This window comes from Biomphalaria glabrata, chromosome 13 (genome assembly GCF_947242115.1).
Source record: "Biomphalaria glabrata chromosome 13, xgBioGlab47.1, whole genome shotgun sequence".
Taxonomy (NCBI): domain Eukaryota; kingdom Metazoa; phylum Mollusca; class Gastropoda; family Planorbidae; genus Biomphalaria; species Biomphalaria glabrata.
The window spans coordinates 35,956,253-35,976,716 of record NC_074723.1 but is presented as its reverse complement, the minus strand read 5'-3'; the positions used below and the strand labels follow the sequence as shown (position 1 = coordinate 35,976,716).

The window sequence follows — 20,464 nt, the reverse complement described above, 5'->3', positions numbered from 1 at the left end:
TATTTCTGTTAGCAGCCTTCATTAATGTTTTCAGCATGTATAGGAAGACTCAAATTGTCAAATAATTCAGAATTTAAAGCTGACAAACTCTTTTGAAATGAAGGGAGTAGAACAACTGCATACTTTCCTAAACAATATTCCTATCGGTAATAGACTAGATAATGAGGAGGTCATCAGCCGGCAAAATAGGCATACTGAAGATATGGATTTCACAGACGATAACTGCCTCCTGTCGCATATACTACCACACGCTCAGACAAAATTAAACAAGCTCGCAATAAAAGTGGAGAAAATCGGTCTAAAAATCTACTGAAAGAAAACTGAGGTACTGAGAATTAATAATACCCAAGAAACTCAGCTTCAGCTCACAGGAGAAAACTTTTGTCTACCTTGGAAGCATCATAAACAAAAGAAAAAGGCACATATAAAAATCACATCAACAAAGCTAGTTTAGTAAATTTTCCATATAAAGCAAAATTAATTAATTATAACTAATTGATTGAATAAATGTGATTATTTTATTAATGATTCATGTGTTGTTATCAACAATGAATGATTGTGCAAAGTTTCAGCTTGACCAGAAAATAGAAAGTGGGAGAAATAATGTGTGAAGATTTTGTTTGACCTGGCAGACGGAATGAGTCGATATAAGCTCGGTAATAAAACTTTATAATTTGAATTACATTTCTTCAAAGTGTATATAACAAGTTTCTTGTGTCTTTTCTCCTCAATACAGATGGTGGAAATAGAATCATTCTGGAAAGATTCCTCGGTTGTGATTACATTTCTTCGAAGGTTCGGGTGACAACTGTGTCGGCTGGGTGCCCAGCAGCTAAGCCAGTTGAAACCTCGGCTGGACGCGAACAATGTTAAATTAGTTGGCGTTGGCCTTGAGGAACTGGGAGTTGAAGAGTTCGTTCAAGGACAGTATTTTCAAGGAGGTAATAAACCCAACAGAAATATTAGTTTTATCATTTCATTGTAATATGTTTATTACAATATTTGAGATGTTTTTGAGGCATCTCAGAATTACGTTAACAAGCAAAATATAAAAAATCCTTTTTAAAAAGAAAACAAAGCTTATTTAAAGGGGAAGAACTTCATCCTTAAAACTATATCATTTCATGTCTTATCTATGTCAATAAATAATTGTGCAACGTTTCAGCTTGATCCGAGTATGGGTGTGGGAGAATAATTGTGTACACACTTTTTACCAGACACAGAGTAAGTTGATATAAGGTTTGTAAAAAGTTAAGGATATACAATCGAGTCCAGTTCCTTTGGTAGAATATTTTATTTTATTATTTCAGTCCCTTAATTCAGTTGAAATGTGTTATTCAATGGAAGTGTATTCTGCGTGGTCAGTCTGCAATCCCGGATGCTAATAGTTAATATATTATTGTGATATAACATCAAAAACTGAAAAAACTTTCATATGCCAAATAAAAATATTTTGCTATTGCAGTCAAGAAAGGACTGTACAACCACAACTGTAGTGCTTACCAAATAAAACACGCTCGGTGAGAACAGCAGCCCACTGCTAGGTATCTCAACAAACAAAATTAAACTGTCAGGATTCTGTTTTAAATTTTTCATGTTTTTGTCCAATTCCAGTTTATTTCATTACATAGGTGTTGTGGTTGAGTGGTAGAGCACTTGCTTCCAAATCAGGGTCCCGGGTTGAAATGCTGGACAAGACTGGGATTTTTTATTTCAGTATCTTTATGGTACCTCTGAGTCCACCCAGCTCTAATGGCTACCTGACATTAGAGAAAACTAAAAGCGGTCGGTTGTTGTGCTGGCCACATGACACCCTTATTAACTGTGGGCCACAAAAAACAGATGACCTTTACATGATCTGCCCCATAGTCTATAATAGATTGCAAGGCCTGAAAGAGGAACTTTAAGACTTTATATTAACAATATATAAAACATTTTTTTTATATTTCAGAGTTATATATTGATCTCAAGAAAGAAGCTTTTAAGAAACTTGGCTTTAGAAGGTGTGTATAGTTAATTTACTTATTACTATAAGGCCCTGAAACGAAAGAAAAATGTTTTGTCCCTTGATAAAATGAATCAAATCTTACTAGTTTGTGTTTATGAGGAAATTATTTTCACTTTGTCCTAACCTACTCATGCCCTTTATGTAATCAGTTTTATGAAGCAAAGATTTAACACCTTATGTATTAAGCATTTTGTTGAACGAGTATCAGAGACTGTTGAAGACCAGAGACACAATTTATCATTTATTTTCTTTATATTAACAATAATTAGTCTAGGACATAACAAATGCACTGTATTAAATCATGCACTACATACTGATCTTACTCCCATGGAAAAATAAATGGGAACATGTAGAGAAAAATAACTTAGACTAAATAATATTTGCTTCCTGGACAAAGAGTTAAAGCAACATTATGATTAGTTATCATGCATTATTTTAAAATTAAAGTTTTTTTAAATTACATAAAACTGCTAATGTCATAGTCTTATTAACCCGACAGCTACTAATGCACCCAAAGTGCCAGCCACAGCACGCACACAGCGTGGCTTGCGTAGATCTCTTTTTCCTGCACGTCACATGGTGTTATTTTGAGCTGGCTGTTTTTTTTTTAAAGTAGAAATATAGATCCAGGCAATCTTTATCTTGAAAAGTAGAAATATAGATCCAGGCAATCTTTATCTTGAAAAGTAGAAATATAGATCCAGGCAATCTTTATCTTGAAAAGTAGAAATATAGATCCAGGCAATCTTTATCTTAAAAAGTAGAAATATGGATCTAGGCAATCTTTATCTTAAAAAGTAGAAATATGGATCCAGAAATCTTTATCTTAAAAAGTAGAAATATGGATCCAGAAATCTTTATCTTAAAAAGTAGAAATATGGATCTAGGCAATCTTTATCTTGAAAAGTAGAAATATGGATCTAGGCAATCTTTATCTTGAAAAGTAGAAATATGGATCTAGGCAATCTTTATCTTGAAAAGTAGAAATATGGATCTAGGCAATCTTTATCTTGAAAAGTAGAAATATGGATCTAGGCAATCTTTATCTTGAAAAGTAGAAATATGGATCTAGGCAATCTTTATCTTAAAAAGTAGAAATATGGATCTAGGCAATCTTTATCTTGAAAAGTAGAAATATGGATCTAGGCAATCTTTATCTTGAAAAGTAGAAATATGGATCTAGGCAATCTTTATCTTGAAAAGTAGAAATATGGATCTAGGCAATCTTTATCTTGAAAAGTAGAAATATAGATCCAGGCAATCTTTATCTTGAAAAGTAGAAATATAGATCCAGGCAATCTTTATCTTGAAAAGTAGAAATATGGATCTAGGCAATCTTTATCTTGAAAAGTAGAAATATGGATCTAGGCAATCTTTATCTTGAAAAGTAGAAATATAGATCCAGGCAATCTTTATCTTGAAAAGTAGAAATATAGATCCAGGCAATCTTTATCTTGAAAAGTAGAAATATGGATCTAGGCAATCTTTATCTTGAAAAGTAGAAATATGGATCTAGGCAATCTTTATCTTGAAAAGTAGAAATATGGATCTAGGCAATCTTTATCTTGAAAAGTAGAAATATGGATCTAGGCAATCTTTATCTTGAAAAGTAGAAATATGGATCTAGGCAATCTTTATCTTGAAAAGTAGAAATATGGATCTAGGCAATCTTTATCTTGAAAAGTAGAAATATGGATCTAGGCAATCTTTATCTTAAAAAGTAGAAATATGGATCTAGGCAATCTTTATCTTGAAAAGTAGAAATATGGATCTAGGCAATCTTTATCTTGAAAAGTAGAAATATGGATCTAGGCAATCTTTATCTTGAAAAGTAGAAATATGGATCTAGGCAATCTTTATCTTGAAAAGTAGAAATATGGATCTAGGCAATCTTTATCTTGAAAAGTAGAAATATAGATCCAGGCAATCTTTATCTTGAAAAGTAGAAATATAGATCCAGGCAATCTTTATCTTGAAAAGTAGAAATATGGATCTAGGCAATCTTTATCTTGAAAAGTAGAAATATGGATCTAGGCAATCTTTATCTTGAAAAGTAGAAATATAGATCCAGGCAATCTTTATCTTGAAAAGTAGAAATATAGATCCAGGCAATCTTTATCTTGAAAAGTAGAAATATGGATCTAGGCAATCTTTATCTTGAAAAGTAGAAATATGGATCTAGGCAATCTTTATCTTGAAAAGTAGAAATATGGATCTAGGCAATCTTTATCTTGAAAAGTAGAAATATGGATCTAGGCAATCTTTATCTTGAAAAGTAGAAATATGGATCTAGGCAATCTTTATCTTGAAAAGTAGAAATATGGATCTAGGCAATCTTTATCTTGAAAAGTAGAAATATGGATCTAGGCAATCTTTATCTTGAAAAGTAGAAATATGGATCTAGGCAATCTTTATCTTGAAAAGTAGAAATATGGATCTAGGCAATCTTTATCTTAAAAAGTAGAAATATGGATCTAGGCAATCTTTATCTTGAAAAGTAGAAATATGGATCTAGGCAATCTTTATCTTGAAAAGTAGAAATATGGATCTAGGCAATCTTTATCTTGAAAAGTAGAAATATGGATCTAGGCAATCTTTATCTTGAAAAGTAGAAATATAGATCCAGGCAATCTTTATCTTGAAAAGTAGAAATATAGATCCAGGCAATCTTTATCTTGAAAAGTAGAAATATGGATCTAGGCAATCTTTATCTTGAAAAGTAGAAATATGGATCTAGGCAATCTTTATCTTGAAAAGTAGAAATATGGATCTAGGCAATCTTTATCTTGAAAAGTAGAAATATAGATCCAGGCAATCTTTATCTTGAAAAGTAGAAATATAGATCCAGGCAATCTTTATCTTGAAAAGTAGAAATATAGATCCAGGCAATCTTTATCTTGAAAAGTAGAAATATGGATCTAGGCAATCTTTATCTTGAAAAGTAGAAATATGGATCTAGGCAATCTTTATCTTGAAAAGTAGAAATATGGATCTAGGCAATCTTTATCTTGAAAAGTAGAAATATAGATCCAGGCAATCTTTATCTTGAAAAGTAGAAATATGGATCTAGGCAATCTTTATCTTGAAAAGTAGAAATATGGATCTAGGCAATCTTTATCTTGAAAAGTAGAAATATGGATCTAGGCAATCTTTATCTTGAAAAGTAGAAATATGGATCTAGGCAATCTTTATCTTGAAAAGTAGAAATATGGATCTAGGCAATCTTTATCTTGAAAAGTAGAAATATGGATCCAGGCAATCTTTATCTTGAAAAGTAGAAATATAGATCCAGGCAATCTTTATCTTGAAAAGTAGAAATATAGATCCAGGCAATCTTTATCTTGAAAAGTAGAAATATAGATCCAGGCAATCTTTATCTTGAAAAGTAGAAATATTGATCCAGGCAATCAATATCTTGAAAAGTAGAAATATTGATCCAGGCAATCAATATCTTGAAAAGTAGAAATATAGATCCAGGCAATCTTTATCTTGAAAAGTAGAAATATAGATCCAGGCAATCTTTATCTTGAAAAGTAGAAATATTGATCCAGGCAATCAATATCTTGAAAAGTAGAAATATTGATCCAGGCAATCTTTATCTTGAAAAGATTAAGTCTTCAGGTATTTCGGCGTGTAGGTCCTATTCTTTAAATGGTTCAATAAATTAACAGATGTTCAGGAACTAGATAAGTCTGGAGGTATAGACCCATCATTAGATTTTTGTCTCAGGGAGAGGGAGAGGGAAAGGGAGCGAAGTAAAAACAGTTCCTTTTTTTAAATCTAACTTTCATCAGTAAATAAGAGCTGAATAACCTCCTCTATAAGCTGCATGAAGGAGGAGTGGTCTTTTTTTTTTATATCTATCTTTCATCAGTAATTAAGAGCTGAATAACCTCCTCTATAAGCTGCATGAAGGAGGAGTGGTCTTTTTTTTATATCTATCTTTCATCAGTAATTAAGAGCTGAATAACCTCCTCTATAAGCTGCATGAGGGAGGAGTGGTCTTTTTTTTTTTTTATTTAACTTTCATCAGTAAATAAGAGCTGAATAACCTCTCTATAAGCTGCATGAAGGAGGAGTTGTCTTTTTTTAAATCTAACTTTCATCAGTAAATAAGAGCTGAATAACCTCCTAAGCTGCATGAAGGAGGAGTGGTCTTTTTTTAAAAAGTATTTTATATATGTTTTACTTGTTTTTGATGCAAACAAAATTATTATCTGCTGCCCTATGGTGGCCTGGCCATGTGCCAGGTGCTCTGGACTGTTGTGTTGTGGTCTTAATTGTCCTGTAGATTATCTTCAACTCAGAAGGAATATATAAAACATGTAGAACATTTTACAAATAATCTAAATGTGAAAAATACAAAGATCTGGTTTCAGTTACTGACTTACATTTTTCTTAAATATGTGATTCAACTTGATAAACTGTTTGAGGACTATGTTGATTTTCAACTATCATTAATTTAATAAAGTCAAAATATTTTTTTTAAGTCAAATTAATTGAATTCAAAGTTTGAGTATATGGTCTCTATTTATTAATGCTAAAATTAAAATCAAAGAAAAAAATGTACACCTGTTTTTATGGAAATGTTTTTATATAAATCTTGAACTAGATTCTTTCCCATTTTTGTTGTAATCAAGTGTAGAATCTAACTTAATTAAAGACTGCATAGAATTTTTCAAAAGATAATCCTATTTTTTAAATTGTTTCAAAATTATTTTTGTATATTTTAAGTCAAATGAAAATATACCCTAAGGCAGTGAGGGAAAACTATGGCACGCGGCCGACTCCGGTGTCGAAAAGGTCTAATCCAGCCCACCAAATGTTTTCAAATAAGAATTTTAAAAGTACAAATTTTGTTCTTAATTAAAGAATTTAATTTTTTTCAATAACAGATGAACCATTGAAGAAATATTTCACAATTTTATGTCTATGTTGCACTCAAAGTTGTTGTTCCATCAGCTTCATCAGTAGCCTTAACTAATTTTTGGTGTAGATTTTTGGACGCCCTTGAGTCCACCAAACTCTTAAGGGCACCTGACATTAGTTTGGGAAAAGTAAAGGCAGTTGGTTGTCGTGCTTGCCACATGACACCCTCGTTAATGATAGATCAGAGAGGCAGATGATCCATAGATTTCGAAGTCTAAGAGGGGTATTTCCTTCTTTTAAAATTGTATCCAAACAAGTTCACAAAACATTTTAGCTTTTTAAATGTCGAATAAAAACCTGTGACAGATGAACTACTCAGTTAATTTTTAATGACATGTAAGTCCGAGGCTGATCCAAATTATTGAAACACCCATAGCTTCATACAGTGTTAGTTTTAGTTCAATCGTGATATCATTAATTCTGATACTGAATTTCTGTATTTTCTTAATAAAATAATTATGTCCCACCAAAATTGTTCTTTTCATTTTGTTGCCCATCCTTGAAAACGTTTGAAATGTTTGCCCATCACTGCCATAATGTGACTAATTAACTTTTCCAAGACCTAATCATCATGCGATAAAATATCTTCATATTTGTCCTATACATCCATGCATAATAACAGTGAATATGTGGACAGATATTTTTTCTACTATTATTATGTCTAAAACTAATATTAAATGATTGATCTTGGTATTGTTTCTCCTGAATATTTCTAGAATGAATGCCTTCACTTTGTGGCCTGCTTTATTTGGTAAAAAAACAAGAGAAACTATTGCTGAGGTAATTTGGTTATTTTTTATCTTTGCTAAGTTTAATGCCCATATTTAATCAAAATCTTTCATCAATTAACTATTTTCAGTTTCAATGATAAAAAAAAATAAAAATTTATGCTTTATCTTATTATAAGCAAAAGGATGCATGAATTTCTGTACCTAATTTAAAGGAAGAAATTAGGCGCTGTCATTGAGTGTGAAGATTAATTATCAGTGCAGTATTTCACGCTGATCCATTTGCGATTTATATATTATGTCATATTTGGCGCACCATTGTTTGCTGATGGGCTTATTATTTCTTCTGTGGCTGTCTTTGGCTAGGACGTTTTTGGAGATCTCAGATTTTTATTCCACAACCTGAACCATGAATAGCAGCTGTGTTTTTGAGAAACCATTTGCTGCTACCTGTATTCCACTATACCAGTGAGGGTGACCTGAGTTTGTCTTTATAGTGCTTTCAAGGTGCACTTTTGTTACGCCATTTTTTTTTCAGCTCACCAAAATCCCATATGGTATCGGTATCTGACCTACTTCAGCTGTTGAAAAATAAGTAGTACCTCTGTACTGTCCACAACAGCGTCCATCTTAACATGGTCATTTGTAATGTTGTCCTGCCAGCGTTTGTATATTATAGAGAGCAGTCACCTTTGGTGCAAGTGTTGGAGGTGCCTTATATGCACACAGTTGCCAGAGCCATGCAAAAAGGCTTTGATAACATATGCCTGTATTAAATATTAAATGTCTGGACAGCTATTTTTAATAGACAATATTTTCATAAAAAAACATACATTTTTTATTATAGTGCCATATTTTTTTAAAAATAAAGTAATTAAAAAAGAAGTACAAAAGAATAAAAGAAATCAGAAAACTAAACAAAAAGAAACCAGAAAACTAAACAAAAAGAAACCAGAAAACTAAACAAAAAGAAACCAGAAAATAAAAAGAAACCAGAAGACAAAAAGAAACCATTAAAATATGGAACAGCCATTTACTCATGTATCTAAAATACACTTGACTATCACTGAGTGGCATAAACCTGGTACAAAGGGGCTCTAGTTCAAATCCTGATCTAGACCAGGAATTAGAGATTTGATTTCAGCTGAGTTGTATTTGCTGAGCGCCCAAAGACTCTGAAACTTTCTCTGCCCAAGCCCACATTTCCACAAAGGAAATTTGACTAGAGCTAACTGACCTTGCAACAGGAGCATGAATGATGCAATACATAAATGAATAGTTTCCCATTATTATTAGTTTTTAAAAGTACCTTTTTTTTTCTACAGTTATCATTAAGCTTCTGTCAAAGAGATGTCAGGGGTTGATGTAGCAGATTCATCCTGCTAAATAAGAAGCCAAATGTTGCACCCTTTGTTGTCTTAGTTTAACAGTTTCATTTTGCCCATCGACTTTTTTTTTTCTCTTCATTCACAAATACTGACCAGTTATAATAATAAGACATCAGCGAGTTTTGTTTCTAATAATGATTCTGTAATTTATGCTATCTAGCCGCTGTTTTCCTTCAGACACTTTATTCTTAACTATCTATCTTTACTTATTTAGACAAAGGAAAAAAAAGTTGCTGGTGACCTTGCTGGAGATTGGTGGCAGAATGGTGGAACATTAGTTATTAATAAAGGTAAGACCAGTTTGTCTTTAGCTTCAGTTAGTGAAGGGCTTTCTTCAGTTAGTGAAGTTTCAAAACCAGGTAGAATAGGGCTGCCCAAACGTAAAAAATTTAGACCTATGTGAGTTTGAAATGTTAGGCGGCACACTGGGCAGGTTATTCCAGCTGGAGCTGGTGTCCCTTGTCTTGATTGTCTTCTCTGGTTCTTTTCTTCTGCAAACACTGTTGAAATGTCCAATCCTATTTTAGCTGTGCATCACAACGATACTCCTGTGCTTCTATCTCCCCAGTGGCAGGGTCTAGGTTGAAGGCAATCAGAGACACTTAAAGATACAATAAGAGAATGTTGTTGGTTCAAACAAATAGAAATTCAGTTTGACTACAATCGCCCACCTCAGCGTTGTCACTTTAAGAATCACTATAGATGTAAACAGAAACAACACTCATATATGTAACAAACACACACACACACCACACCACACACACCACACACACACACACACACACCACCACACACACACACCACCGCACACCCACACACACCACCTACTCAACCACACACACCACACACCCACTGGGCTACTATGTTTTCCTTGCCAAGTGACCTTGAAACACCCTGACTGAAAGATACAATGACCGGGGTTGAAGTGACCAAAGTCATTACCAGTCACCTAAGTAAACTTATCTCAGTAGGTTCAGAGAATTACAAAATTGCAAATCAACGTAAGTCTTATTTAAAAAACAACAACTCTGAATGCCATAGTAACAACTGAAATGTTCACTTGTAATATTGATATTGGCTTCTTTGAAATGCAGATGCTGGATAAAAACAAAAATGAAGAACTGTGGAGCTCAAAATTTGAGTTATTGGAGACAAATAAATGTGAACTAAGTTTAAAGCATAATTCGTCTTCTTTGAGATATCTTGAGAGGAAAGATAGGCCTATATGGATTTTTAACATTAAGTCCTCCAGCATCTTGGTTGCCATGGTCAATCAGTCACTTTCCCCAGACAACTCTGAAAGGCTGGCCTCTCGGCTCTAAAAGTCTTTTTTTTTAAAATTCTTTATGTAATGTGGCTGCTAAGGTTAAAGATTAGAGTGGCTGCCTGGTCATGTGCATGCACTGTCAACATAAAGGTCTTGAGTTCAAACCCTGCCTGCTAGCACCGCTGCTCTCTTGGAGGATTTCATGACTAGAACATAAAAATGGTCATACCAAAGTAACAGCTGAAACTTACAGAACAAACAAACCAATTTTTATGGTAGTTGAGTCTTGGAGTTTTATGATATGTTTTTTTACATTATTTAGATTTCTGCCTACCATTGACTCTTTTTCCCAGTGAGAGATTATCACTGAATCCCAACAAAAAGGCCTTTTTAAAATAAGTTTTATATTTAATAAATTTTCTCAACTCTCTTTGTGGGTAGCTGCATTATTATTTTAAGCACTGGCCAAAAATTAAAAAGATGCAGCAAATCATTACTAAATTTCTTGTTATGATCAGTTCTAAGTTTTGTGACATTTTTTTTTCTCCTATTGCTTTTGGTAATAGTTGATTGAGAAAGGTAGCTTACATTCAGGAACATTAGTAAAACTTTGACTTCTTCTTCTTCATCGTTCTCATTGTAATGTTGGAGCTTTCAGATGACTAGACCAATACATGAGATGAACTGCGCAGTGGTTTCCAAATCAGGGAGCTCTCCATATAGTTTTCTTTCTATTGGGGTGGTTTGGGGCCAATGTCTTATACGGGCCTCTTGGTAAAGAGAGCAGTTTTGGAGGACGTGGTCTGCATTTTCTGGTGATACTCCACATGGGCAGATTTCACTGGTTCCAATTTTGAGCTTCCGGTACATGTGTTGTCGCATTCTGTTGTGTCCGGTCCTTAGTCGAAAGATTAGACGTTGGTCTTGTCAGGATAGCTTATAGTAAGCGTCATCTTTCTTGTGAGTTGGATGGGAGCTCGTCCATTTCTCATTTATTTTATCTACAATTAATTTCTTCATTTCTTCTGGATAGAGTGTAGAGTTTATTTGTGAGTTATTTCTCCCACTCTTGGCGAGTGTGTCTGCCTTCTCATTTCCTTCTAGTTGTATATGAGTAAAACTTTGACTAATTATTCAATGATTAATGCATTAGTCAAATGTATAATAAGCGGATAAATTGTGCAAATCACAGAAGCATGAAATGTAATATGCAGTGGAGTCACTGGGTGTCATCTGCTAGACTCAGGTCAAGAGTTTGGGAAAACCAGAAGCTCACTACAGTGACCAAAATGGAAGTCTACAAGGCATGTGTTATGAGTACACTACTGTATGACAGTGAATCATGGACCACCTACGCAAAGCAAGTGAGAAAACTAAACTCATTCCTTTTGCGATGTCTCCGTAGGATCTTGAAAATCACATGGAAAGAAAAAGTGTGCCATACTGAGATCCTTGCATGAACAGGTATTCCCAGTATCTTTACAGCCCTTAGACAATGCTGCTTGCGCTGGCTTGGACGTTTGCCGGATGGAGGACAATCGCATCCCGAAAGTCATCCTCCACGGACAACTAGCGACTGGCTCAAGAAAACTGGTCGCCCTCAACTCCGTTACATAGATGTAATAAAACGGGACCTCAAATCAGTGAACATCAATACTGACCATTGAGAAGACATAGCTCTAGACCGCACCAGATGGAGAGAGACAGTGACCAAGAAAGCTATGGACAGCAAAAGAACATGGGCCTCAACTCTGGAAGAAAAACGTACAATGCGAAAAATGGCCAGCTCCTTTACCACCGAAGCGAAAGCCACCTTAACCTGTGATATTTGTGGACAGGAGTGTCTCTCCACAATAGGGCTCCACAGCCACATGAGGAAGTGTGCGAGATGAACCATAGTTGTTCTACGACTGAAGGAGGCCAACATATATATAACATATAATTCATATAGTAAATAATTACCTACATCATTTGATTGTACAACTATAAAATGAGTATCTATGAAATTTTAAAATTCAGTTGTTTATTACAATTTATCTACAGTTCACTGGGTTTACGTAGTCATGTAAAACTCATGTAAAAATCCCCTAAAATATTCAAGTATATCACTCAACTGACACATTGTAACATTGCCTTCATCTTGGCTAGAGATTCTTTTACAGAAAATGAAATGACATCATCTTCAGAAATTTCAATGGCCAATTATTTATTATGCAATTCTACAAAATTTATAATAATTACTTGTGAGATTTCAATAATGTTTTATCCCTGAAGAAACCATGTACAAAGAAATGACAACGCCTAACAAACTGGACAGTATTAATTTCCTCCCCCGCAAAGAACAATCTACAATTTTCCAACTAAGAACAGGACACACACCACTATTAAATTACCACCTGAACAAAATAAACTCCACACAACTCCCCCTTTGCAGACACTGCGCCAACCCCTTTGAAACTGTAAACCATATCCTCTTTGAATGCCCCTCCCTAATCCACTTTAGGCAGACCCTACTTCCACTACAGCCCAACATAACCAACACCCTGTATGGCAGTGCTGAACAACTGAAGAAAACAGCAGACTTTTTTTCCTTGGCACAGTCTGCTAAAGAGCTCACAGCTCAGCAGCAATAAAGCTGGCTAGAAGAAGAAGAAGAAGAATCCCTGAAGAATGTCGTCATTTGTTAAACAGTGACTACTGGCTGGCATCCTGATATTACAGTGCTAGCTTCAAAGTCAATAGATTCGATTAAAACTTTTTAAAATCAAAGCAGTGTTCATATACATACATGCAGCTGGTATACATTTGAAAGTAAGGGTTTCACATTTTCATTGATATATTAAGTATGTTATTTATGATTTATTTATTAATTGTCAATAGTATGTTCCAATAGTTAGCCACTGTCATTTATTTTTGTTAATGGTCAGTTATTCACAAAGTGCATTTTTTTACTTGGGTGTCACCCCCCTAACGGGTGTCACACAGTGCGGACTGCACCCCCCTAGTGACGCCACTGGTACCGGTAATATGTACTTTTTACTTGCTGATACTGATGATAAAATTATATAATAGTATTCAGACACTTGACAATGGAATGTGTTGTCAGATCTATTTAGGGCAGGAGTGGGCAAATTACAGTCTGCGGGCCTCAGGCAGCCCATCAGAGTGTTTTATGCAGCCTGTGGACACCTACAGAAATCAGATGTTCCCATATAAAAAATGCAAATATATTCTAATTTTAAATATCTATATAAATTATTGAAACATCTGATTCTTATCACTTATGATGAAAAGGCTAAAGAAATATTGTCTCTACATGTCATTCTAAAAAGTTTAAAGTAAACGGTGATTATTCTTATTGGCAATATTTCAAAACATTCAGACAAAGATACAAACTCAGGCCAGTATTTACTTATGAGAACTGTGTTGAAAGTGTTGGGATGGCTTAGAACAAGATGGCAAGTGTAACAGCTGATGGAGCCTGTGCTTTGACTGAGAAAAACAGTTTTTTTTATTTTAAAGAACAATATCCCAACCATTAAATTCTGAAAGGGGAAAATTAGCGCTAAGCTGCATTGAATATAAAACATATTATTGATCCAATCTCTCAGTGATCAAACTTAGCAGAGCTAGTAGTCTTAACCACAGTTCCGATAAGTAATTGAAGATATGGAAACAAAACATTCCGAAGTTCGGTACCACAGTTGTATCCGCTGGCTTAACATGGGCAAGGTAATGAGAAGAATATTCCTTGAAGGACATTGACTGTGGCTTTGTTACAAATATTTCTAAATAAGAGTGGAAGACAGAATTTCATGTTTATTTTAACACACAACACAATAGTTTGTTGCAAATGAAATGTACGTGCATGTTAAATCTATTCAAGCAAAGCTTTCCCATTTCTCCAGGCAAGCAAATGAAAACAGGTTTTGTCATTTTCCTTTGCTAAAAGGTGAAACTATTTCTAGTGAAATGTTGAAACGTACAAGGCTTATTTGGATTTCATGATTGTGGAATTTTAAGACTTCAAGAGCTTGGAAACAGTTGGCAATGTCCTCAAGCTTACCATTTATTGTAAAGGCTGATTCCGCTTCAGAGGACATATTTCCAAGCAAATTATGACCTGAAAGAGAAGTTCCAGTCAGTTCTTTCTCTGGAATTTTATGGGTGGAATTTTATGGGTGCCAGAAGCTGTGATTCCATACTTTAAAAAATGTTGATGTTTGGGTCCACATACATCTGTGAAGTCAATTGAAAAAAAAAACAGTGTAAGAAAAGGTCAGTGCTGACTGTAATTTGAGAGCAGTCACAAGGGAAACAACTAGTTAGCTAGTTCCATAGTCCCCAAACATTATGCAGGAGTGTAAACAGTTAAAAACTTCACATTAAGTACAACAGTACATTTTGTGGTAAAATGTTGTGATGTAAAAAGACATTGACAAATCTTTAAAAAATATTCGTAAAATTAGTTTTAAGAAATTGCTAACTCTTCTTTGTATTTCCTCTATTGGGAGTTAAAAAAATGAAAAGTAAATATACAATACAGTATACATGTGAATTAAAAGACATTGTAAACAGTTAGCTAGCATATTTTTCTAAGTTGTAAGTAAATATTATATATATGCGCCCCCCCCCCCCCCCCCCCCCATTCCCAAAATTTGTTTAATGCAGCCCTCAATAGAAAAAGGTTGCACACCCCTGGGTTAGGGTAACCCAGAAACCAGTCATTAAAAACTTCTGATTGACATGAAAAATTAAAATAAAGGTATAGTTCCAGCTATGAATAGTTGAACTTTAGCCTCTGGACAATGTTTACCTCTCTCCATTATTGAAAGTGTGTGTTAGACAATGTAGTATGTTTGTGTGGTGAATGTCTTTCTCTTAAGAAATAAGTGATGTAGTTCTTTTAAAAATATTCACTTTTGTGAATACCAATTTAGAAACGCAAAACTCCAGAAATCAAAGTCTTTTATCTCACTTTATCTTTTAGCAGAGTCTTTGAAATTATCTCACTTTATCCACAGATGGCTAAGCCCATTAGATTATTTCATTTTATCCACAGATGGTATCCACAGATGGCAAAACATCTCACTTTATCCACAGATGGCAAAACATCTCACTTTATCCACAGATGGCAAAACATCTCACTTTATCCACAGATGGTATCCACAGATGGCTTAGCCCATTAGATTATTTCATTTTATCCACAGATGGCTAAGCCCATTAGATTATTTCATTTTATCCACAGATGGCTAAGCCCATTAGATTATTTCATTTTATTCACAGATGGCTAAGCCCATTAGATTATTTCATTTTATCCACAGATGGCTAAGCCAATTAGATTATTTCATTTTATCCACAGATGGCTAAGCCCATTAGATTATTTCATTTTATCCACAGATGGCTAAGCCCATTAGATTATTTCATTTTATCCACAGATGGCTAAGCCCATTAGATTATTTCATTTTTTCCACAGATGGCTAAGCCCATTAGATTATTTCATTTTTTCCACAGATGGCTAAGCCCATTAGATTATCTCATTTTATCCACAGATGGCTAAGTCTTTAAATTGTCTCTCAATAATTTAAAAATGGCAGTCCATTACATTATCTCTTGTAAGCCTTCAAATTGTTTCACTTTTCTCTCCAGATGGCAAAGCCCTTTTGACATTTAGACAAGAAACTCCAGGGGAGCATGTTGATCCGAATGAAGTCCTGAAGGCTCTGGGCATTGAAGGCAAAGTGGAGGTTGAAGATCATGGAGCTGCGGAGTGTGGGGCTGAAGCGTGTGCCATGCCTTCGAGACCTAAAAAGAAATAAGTCTTTTAAAGTACATTCTAGAACAGGGGTAGGCAGATATTTCATAGATGAAAATATGTTGTTTTTTTTATATTCCTCAATTTTTTTTTACATTGATGCTAAATTTAACACAGGGTAAAGCAATGATCAAGATTTTTAATCTCATATACGTGGTAGCATTCAAACTTCTGTCAAATACTTCTGACATTGGGAAGGAGGCCAGAGCAAAAATAAACAGTCAAGAGAACAAATGAATACAAAACAGTCACTTGTTTCTGTCTCACGAATTCTTCCATTAATTATTCCATCAATTACTTCAAACTCCTTTTTTTTTGGGGGGGGACAAATTATTTTTCTTTTATTACTTTTGTAATAACATTTTATTATCTCTAGCTGCTTTGTTAAAAGTGGTTCTGTGCTTAGTCAGTTCACCACTAGCTAAGGGGCTTGAGTTTATATCCAGGCTCGGGCTGAGCTGTTTTCTGAGCCCTTAACGGCAGTTGAACCTTAGTTTTAGTTTAACTTTTTTAGTCTCACTTGTCTCGTCTGATGGTCCTGGAACTTTAAACTCTGCCCTCAGCTATCCCCCCCCCCCCCCCCCCCAGAAAATTTCAGATGTAATCATTTTTGTTTTGTCCAAATTATGTAAAACAAATAAAACAAAACAAAACAAGTGTTGTTCCTCGTGCTGCTCTGTCAACGTACAAACATTAGCAGACGACATGCTTTGAAGCCATCAGGAAAGTTTAATGACGCGTTAGGTCAGCATTACAGGTCAGGCTCTGCACGCTAATGACATCTCTCTACTCAGTCAGTATAAACAGTCACACATCTGGGCTGTCAACCAGTCAATAACACCGTAAGAGTCGTGACTATTAAACAATAAATAATTGGTTTGGTTGGCAGCTTTTTTTTCTTTAGTTGCCTGCCCCTGATCTAGTAAAATAAACTTTGTGTTTTTAATAACCCCATGCCAGGGATGACAAAAGATAAACAAGCATCTTGATTGTTTGGTGTTTGTTTTAACTATCAGTTTAAAAAGTAATTCATTGCTTTGTTATTTATTTCTTGTAGTGTAGACCTCTGTCTTGAAGCTGTACATTAGCCAAGCATTTTGTTCTCCTAGGTTGAAATGTTGTGGTCTATTGCATTCCATTACTACAAAAAAAAAGATAATAATAAACCCTCTAAGAAAATAAGATAATAATAAATCCTCTAAGAAAATTAGATAATAATATGCAGCACTAATGAATTTTGAGTTGATTAGATGCTTGTGAGGCCAGCCCATTTCCCTCAAATCTGATGTTACGAAATAATGAATCAGTTATCCAGTCTTGAGCAAGAACATTGATATGTTAAGGATCTAAACTCACTGACCTACATAACAATTATAACATCAAGGTGCTGTCATCTCACTCTGCCTCCCTTGCCCCTTCTCATTGGCCAGTTCCTTCTCCTTCCTAATCCTTCAATTACCTCCCCCTTTCAGACCAAGCAAATTAGGGGCAGATGATGTAAAGGTTGTCTGTTTCTGTGGCCCACGGTTAACGAGGGTGTCATGTGGCCAGCACAACGACCATCCGCCTTTACTTTTCCCCAACTAATGTCAGGTACTCATTAGAGCTGGGTGGACTCAGAGGCGCCCTTGAGATCCCAAAAGTAAAAATACTAATATACCAATACTAATATCTTCATCTTTTTGAAGCCACATTTTATCCATGGTGTAAAAATGCATATTTGTTGTATAATAATATCTTTCAAACAGTAATTGTTCTGTTAAGTTTATAAACTTTACTTTAAGTTTTCAATGTTTTCTTTGGATATTGTGAATTGTGTAGTTCATTTCTTCTCTATGAATTGTAATAAACTGAATACAGATTTATTGTGACAAAATTGGTGGAAGATGTCATGTTTATTGTCATGAAACAAGTGTAGAACAAACATTTAGTATTATTAAGTAAAAGGATGTATGAAGTTTTATTAGATGAAAATATGTCACTGGAATGAAATATGCCATTCTAGCGCCACCTATCGAGTTAAATTAAAAAAAAAAAAAGACTTGAGGAAGACAGCTGTGAAATGAAGTGCTTGGCTGTAGAGAGAAAGTGTTTCTCGTGACTGTATGATGACCATGTCCCAAATCTGAACCAGATGGTGTGGTCTGATCTGTCGGTGTTGACTTAACTTTTTGTGGTCACCACTGATGTCATTGTGTCACTTTCTCTTTACAGTTGGCGACATTTATTAAGATTTTTTTCAATTATATAGATACTTGTTTATATGTAATATGTTGCTTTAATATGGTGAAATCAATTTTTAACATATATCAATACAAGTTTTTGATGTAGAATTTTTTACTCAGGGCTCATCTTGAGAAATGTTACTTCTCCTCTTACCACTACTTGACCACTACTTAACCACTACTTTACCACTACTTTACCACTACTTGACTATTACTTGACTACTACTTTACCACTACTTTATCACTACTTGACTATTACTTGACTACTACTTTACCACTACTTTATCACTACTTGACTACTACTTGACCACTACTTTACCACTACTTTACCACTACTTTACCACTACTTTACCACTACTTGACTATTACTTGACTACTACTTTATCACTACTTTATCACTACTTGACTATTACTTTACCACTACTTTATCACTACTTTATCACTACTTGACTATTACTTGACTACTACTTGACTACTACTTGACCACTACTTTACCACTATTTGACTACTACTTTACCACTACTTGACTACTACTTTATCACTACTTGACTACTACTTTACCACTACTTGACTACTACTTGACTACTATTTATCACTACTTGACTACTACTTGACTACTACTTTACTACTTGACTACTACTTTACCACTACTTGACTACTACTTTACCACTACTTTACCACTATTTTACAACTACTTGACTACTACTTTACCACTACTTTAGTATTGGATATTTCTTATCAGTTATTTGTATGAACTTCATATATTTTTGTTTATCAAAATAATACGTATTTGTTATGCAATAAAATATTCCTTTTTTAAATTCGTTTTCTTGTAATGTTTCTTTTTAAATAGAAATGTAATAGTCGTCCTTAGAGAGGAGGATCCTAAACATTGAATTAAGAGTATAGAACAAGGGTGGGCAAATTATGGACCGTGGGCCACATATGGCCCGCCAGAGTGTTTTATGCAGCCCGCGGACACCTACAGAAATTAGGTGTGCTTCCACAGTATATAGATATTAAAATGCAAATATATTAAAAATAATTCTAAATATCTATATAAATTATTAAAACGGTCTTATTATAAACAGTTTCAAGAAACCGAAGATTAAGCTTATTGACTATACTTCAATACACTCAGTGTAAATCACAATCTCAGGCCAGTATTTATTTAATGCTATGAAGAACTCTGCTGAGTGTTGAGTATGCATGGAAAAGATGGCAAGTGTAACAACTGATGGAGTTCATCTTTGGTTGATATATAAAAAAAATTGTTTGGTTGTTTCTTTTAAAGAATATCCCAACCGTAAACAGGAAAGTTTGCACAAAGCTGCATAAAATATCACTCTATTATTGAAGTAAATGTCATAAATACTAAAGGTATCAGAGCTAGGGATCATAACCACAGGCAGTTTCGAAAAGTACTTGAAGAATTAGAAACAACATATTTCGATGTATCCGCTGTCTTAGCTTGGTCAAGGTAATAAGAATATAAAATCTTATGGAAGAAATTATGTTCCTTGAAGGACAGTGACTTTGTTACTAATATTTCTAAAGAAGAGTGGAAGATTTCATGTTTTTCATGGTAGCTATTGCAAAGGGCTGCTTGCACATGAAATGTAAGTGCATGTTAATTTTTTTCAATCAAGGTTTTCCAATTTCTCCAGGCAGGCAAGTGAAAACAGGTTTTGTTAATATATTTTAAATGCGGCCCTCGATACAAAAGGTTGCCCAACCCTGGTATAGAAGGATGCTAGGTATCAAAAACTGCACCACAACTGAGTGGATTAGAAACAGGATCACAAAGTCAGTTGGGCTGAACGATGACCTGCTGACCACTGTCAAAAAAAAAAAGCATACTAAAGCTATACGGCCATGTATCATGATCATCAAAGCTCGCAAATTCCTTCCGTTAGAAGAAGAGGCAATAACAGTAAAGAATGGATCGGACTGTTATTGAAGAGAGACTCTAATCAAGGTAAAAGAGGAATGGATAAAGATAGTAGACAGATCTTGTACCCCAACGGTCTGACCGACTAAGGGATAGGTGAAGGTGGTCTGATATTAAGTTCTAGCATTAGATTCACCTGATATCTTAACTCTT

The 20,464-nt window shown here is 34.4% G+C and overlaps 1 protein-coding gene across 1 annotated transcript; it reads left to right on the top strand.

Moving 5' to 3' along the window:
* Nucleotides 1-736: 736 nt before the first annotated feature.
* Nucleotides 737-19,184, top strand: LOC106052379 (prostamide/prostaglandin F synthase-like). The gene is given in 5 exon segments (XM_056009221.1): nucleotides 737-941; nucleotides 1,952-2,003; nucleotides 7,654-7,717; nucleotides 9,268-9,343; nucleotides 15,970-19,184. Coding segments are annotated over 5 exon segments (567 nt in total). The 3' UTR covers nucleotides 16,140-19,184.
* The last annotated feature ends 1,280 nt before the right edge of the window (nucleotides 19,185-20,464 follow it).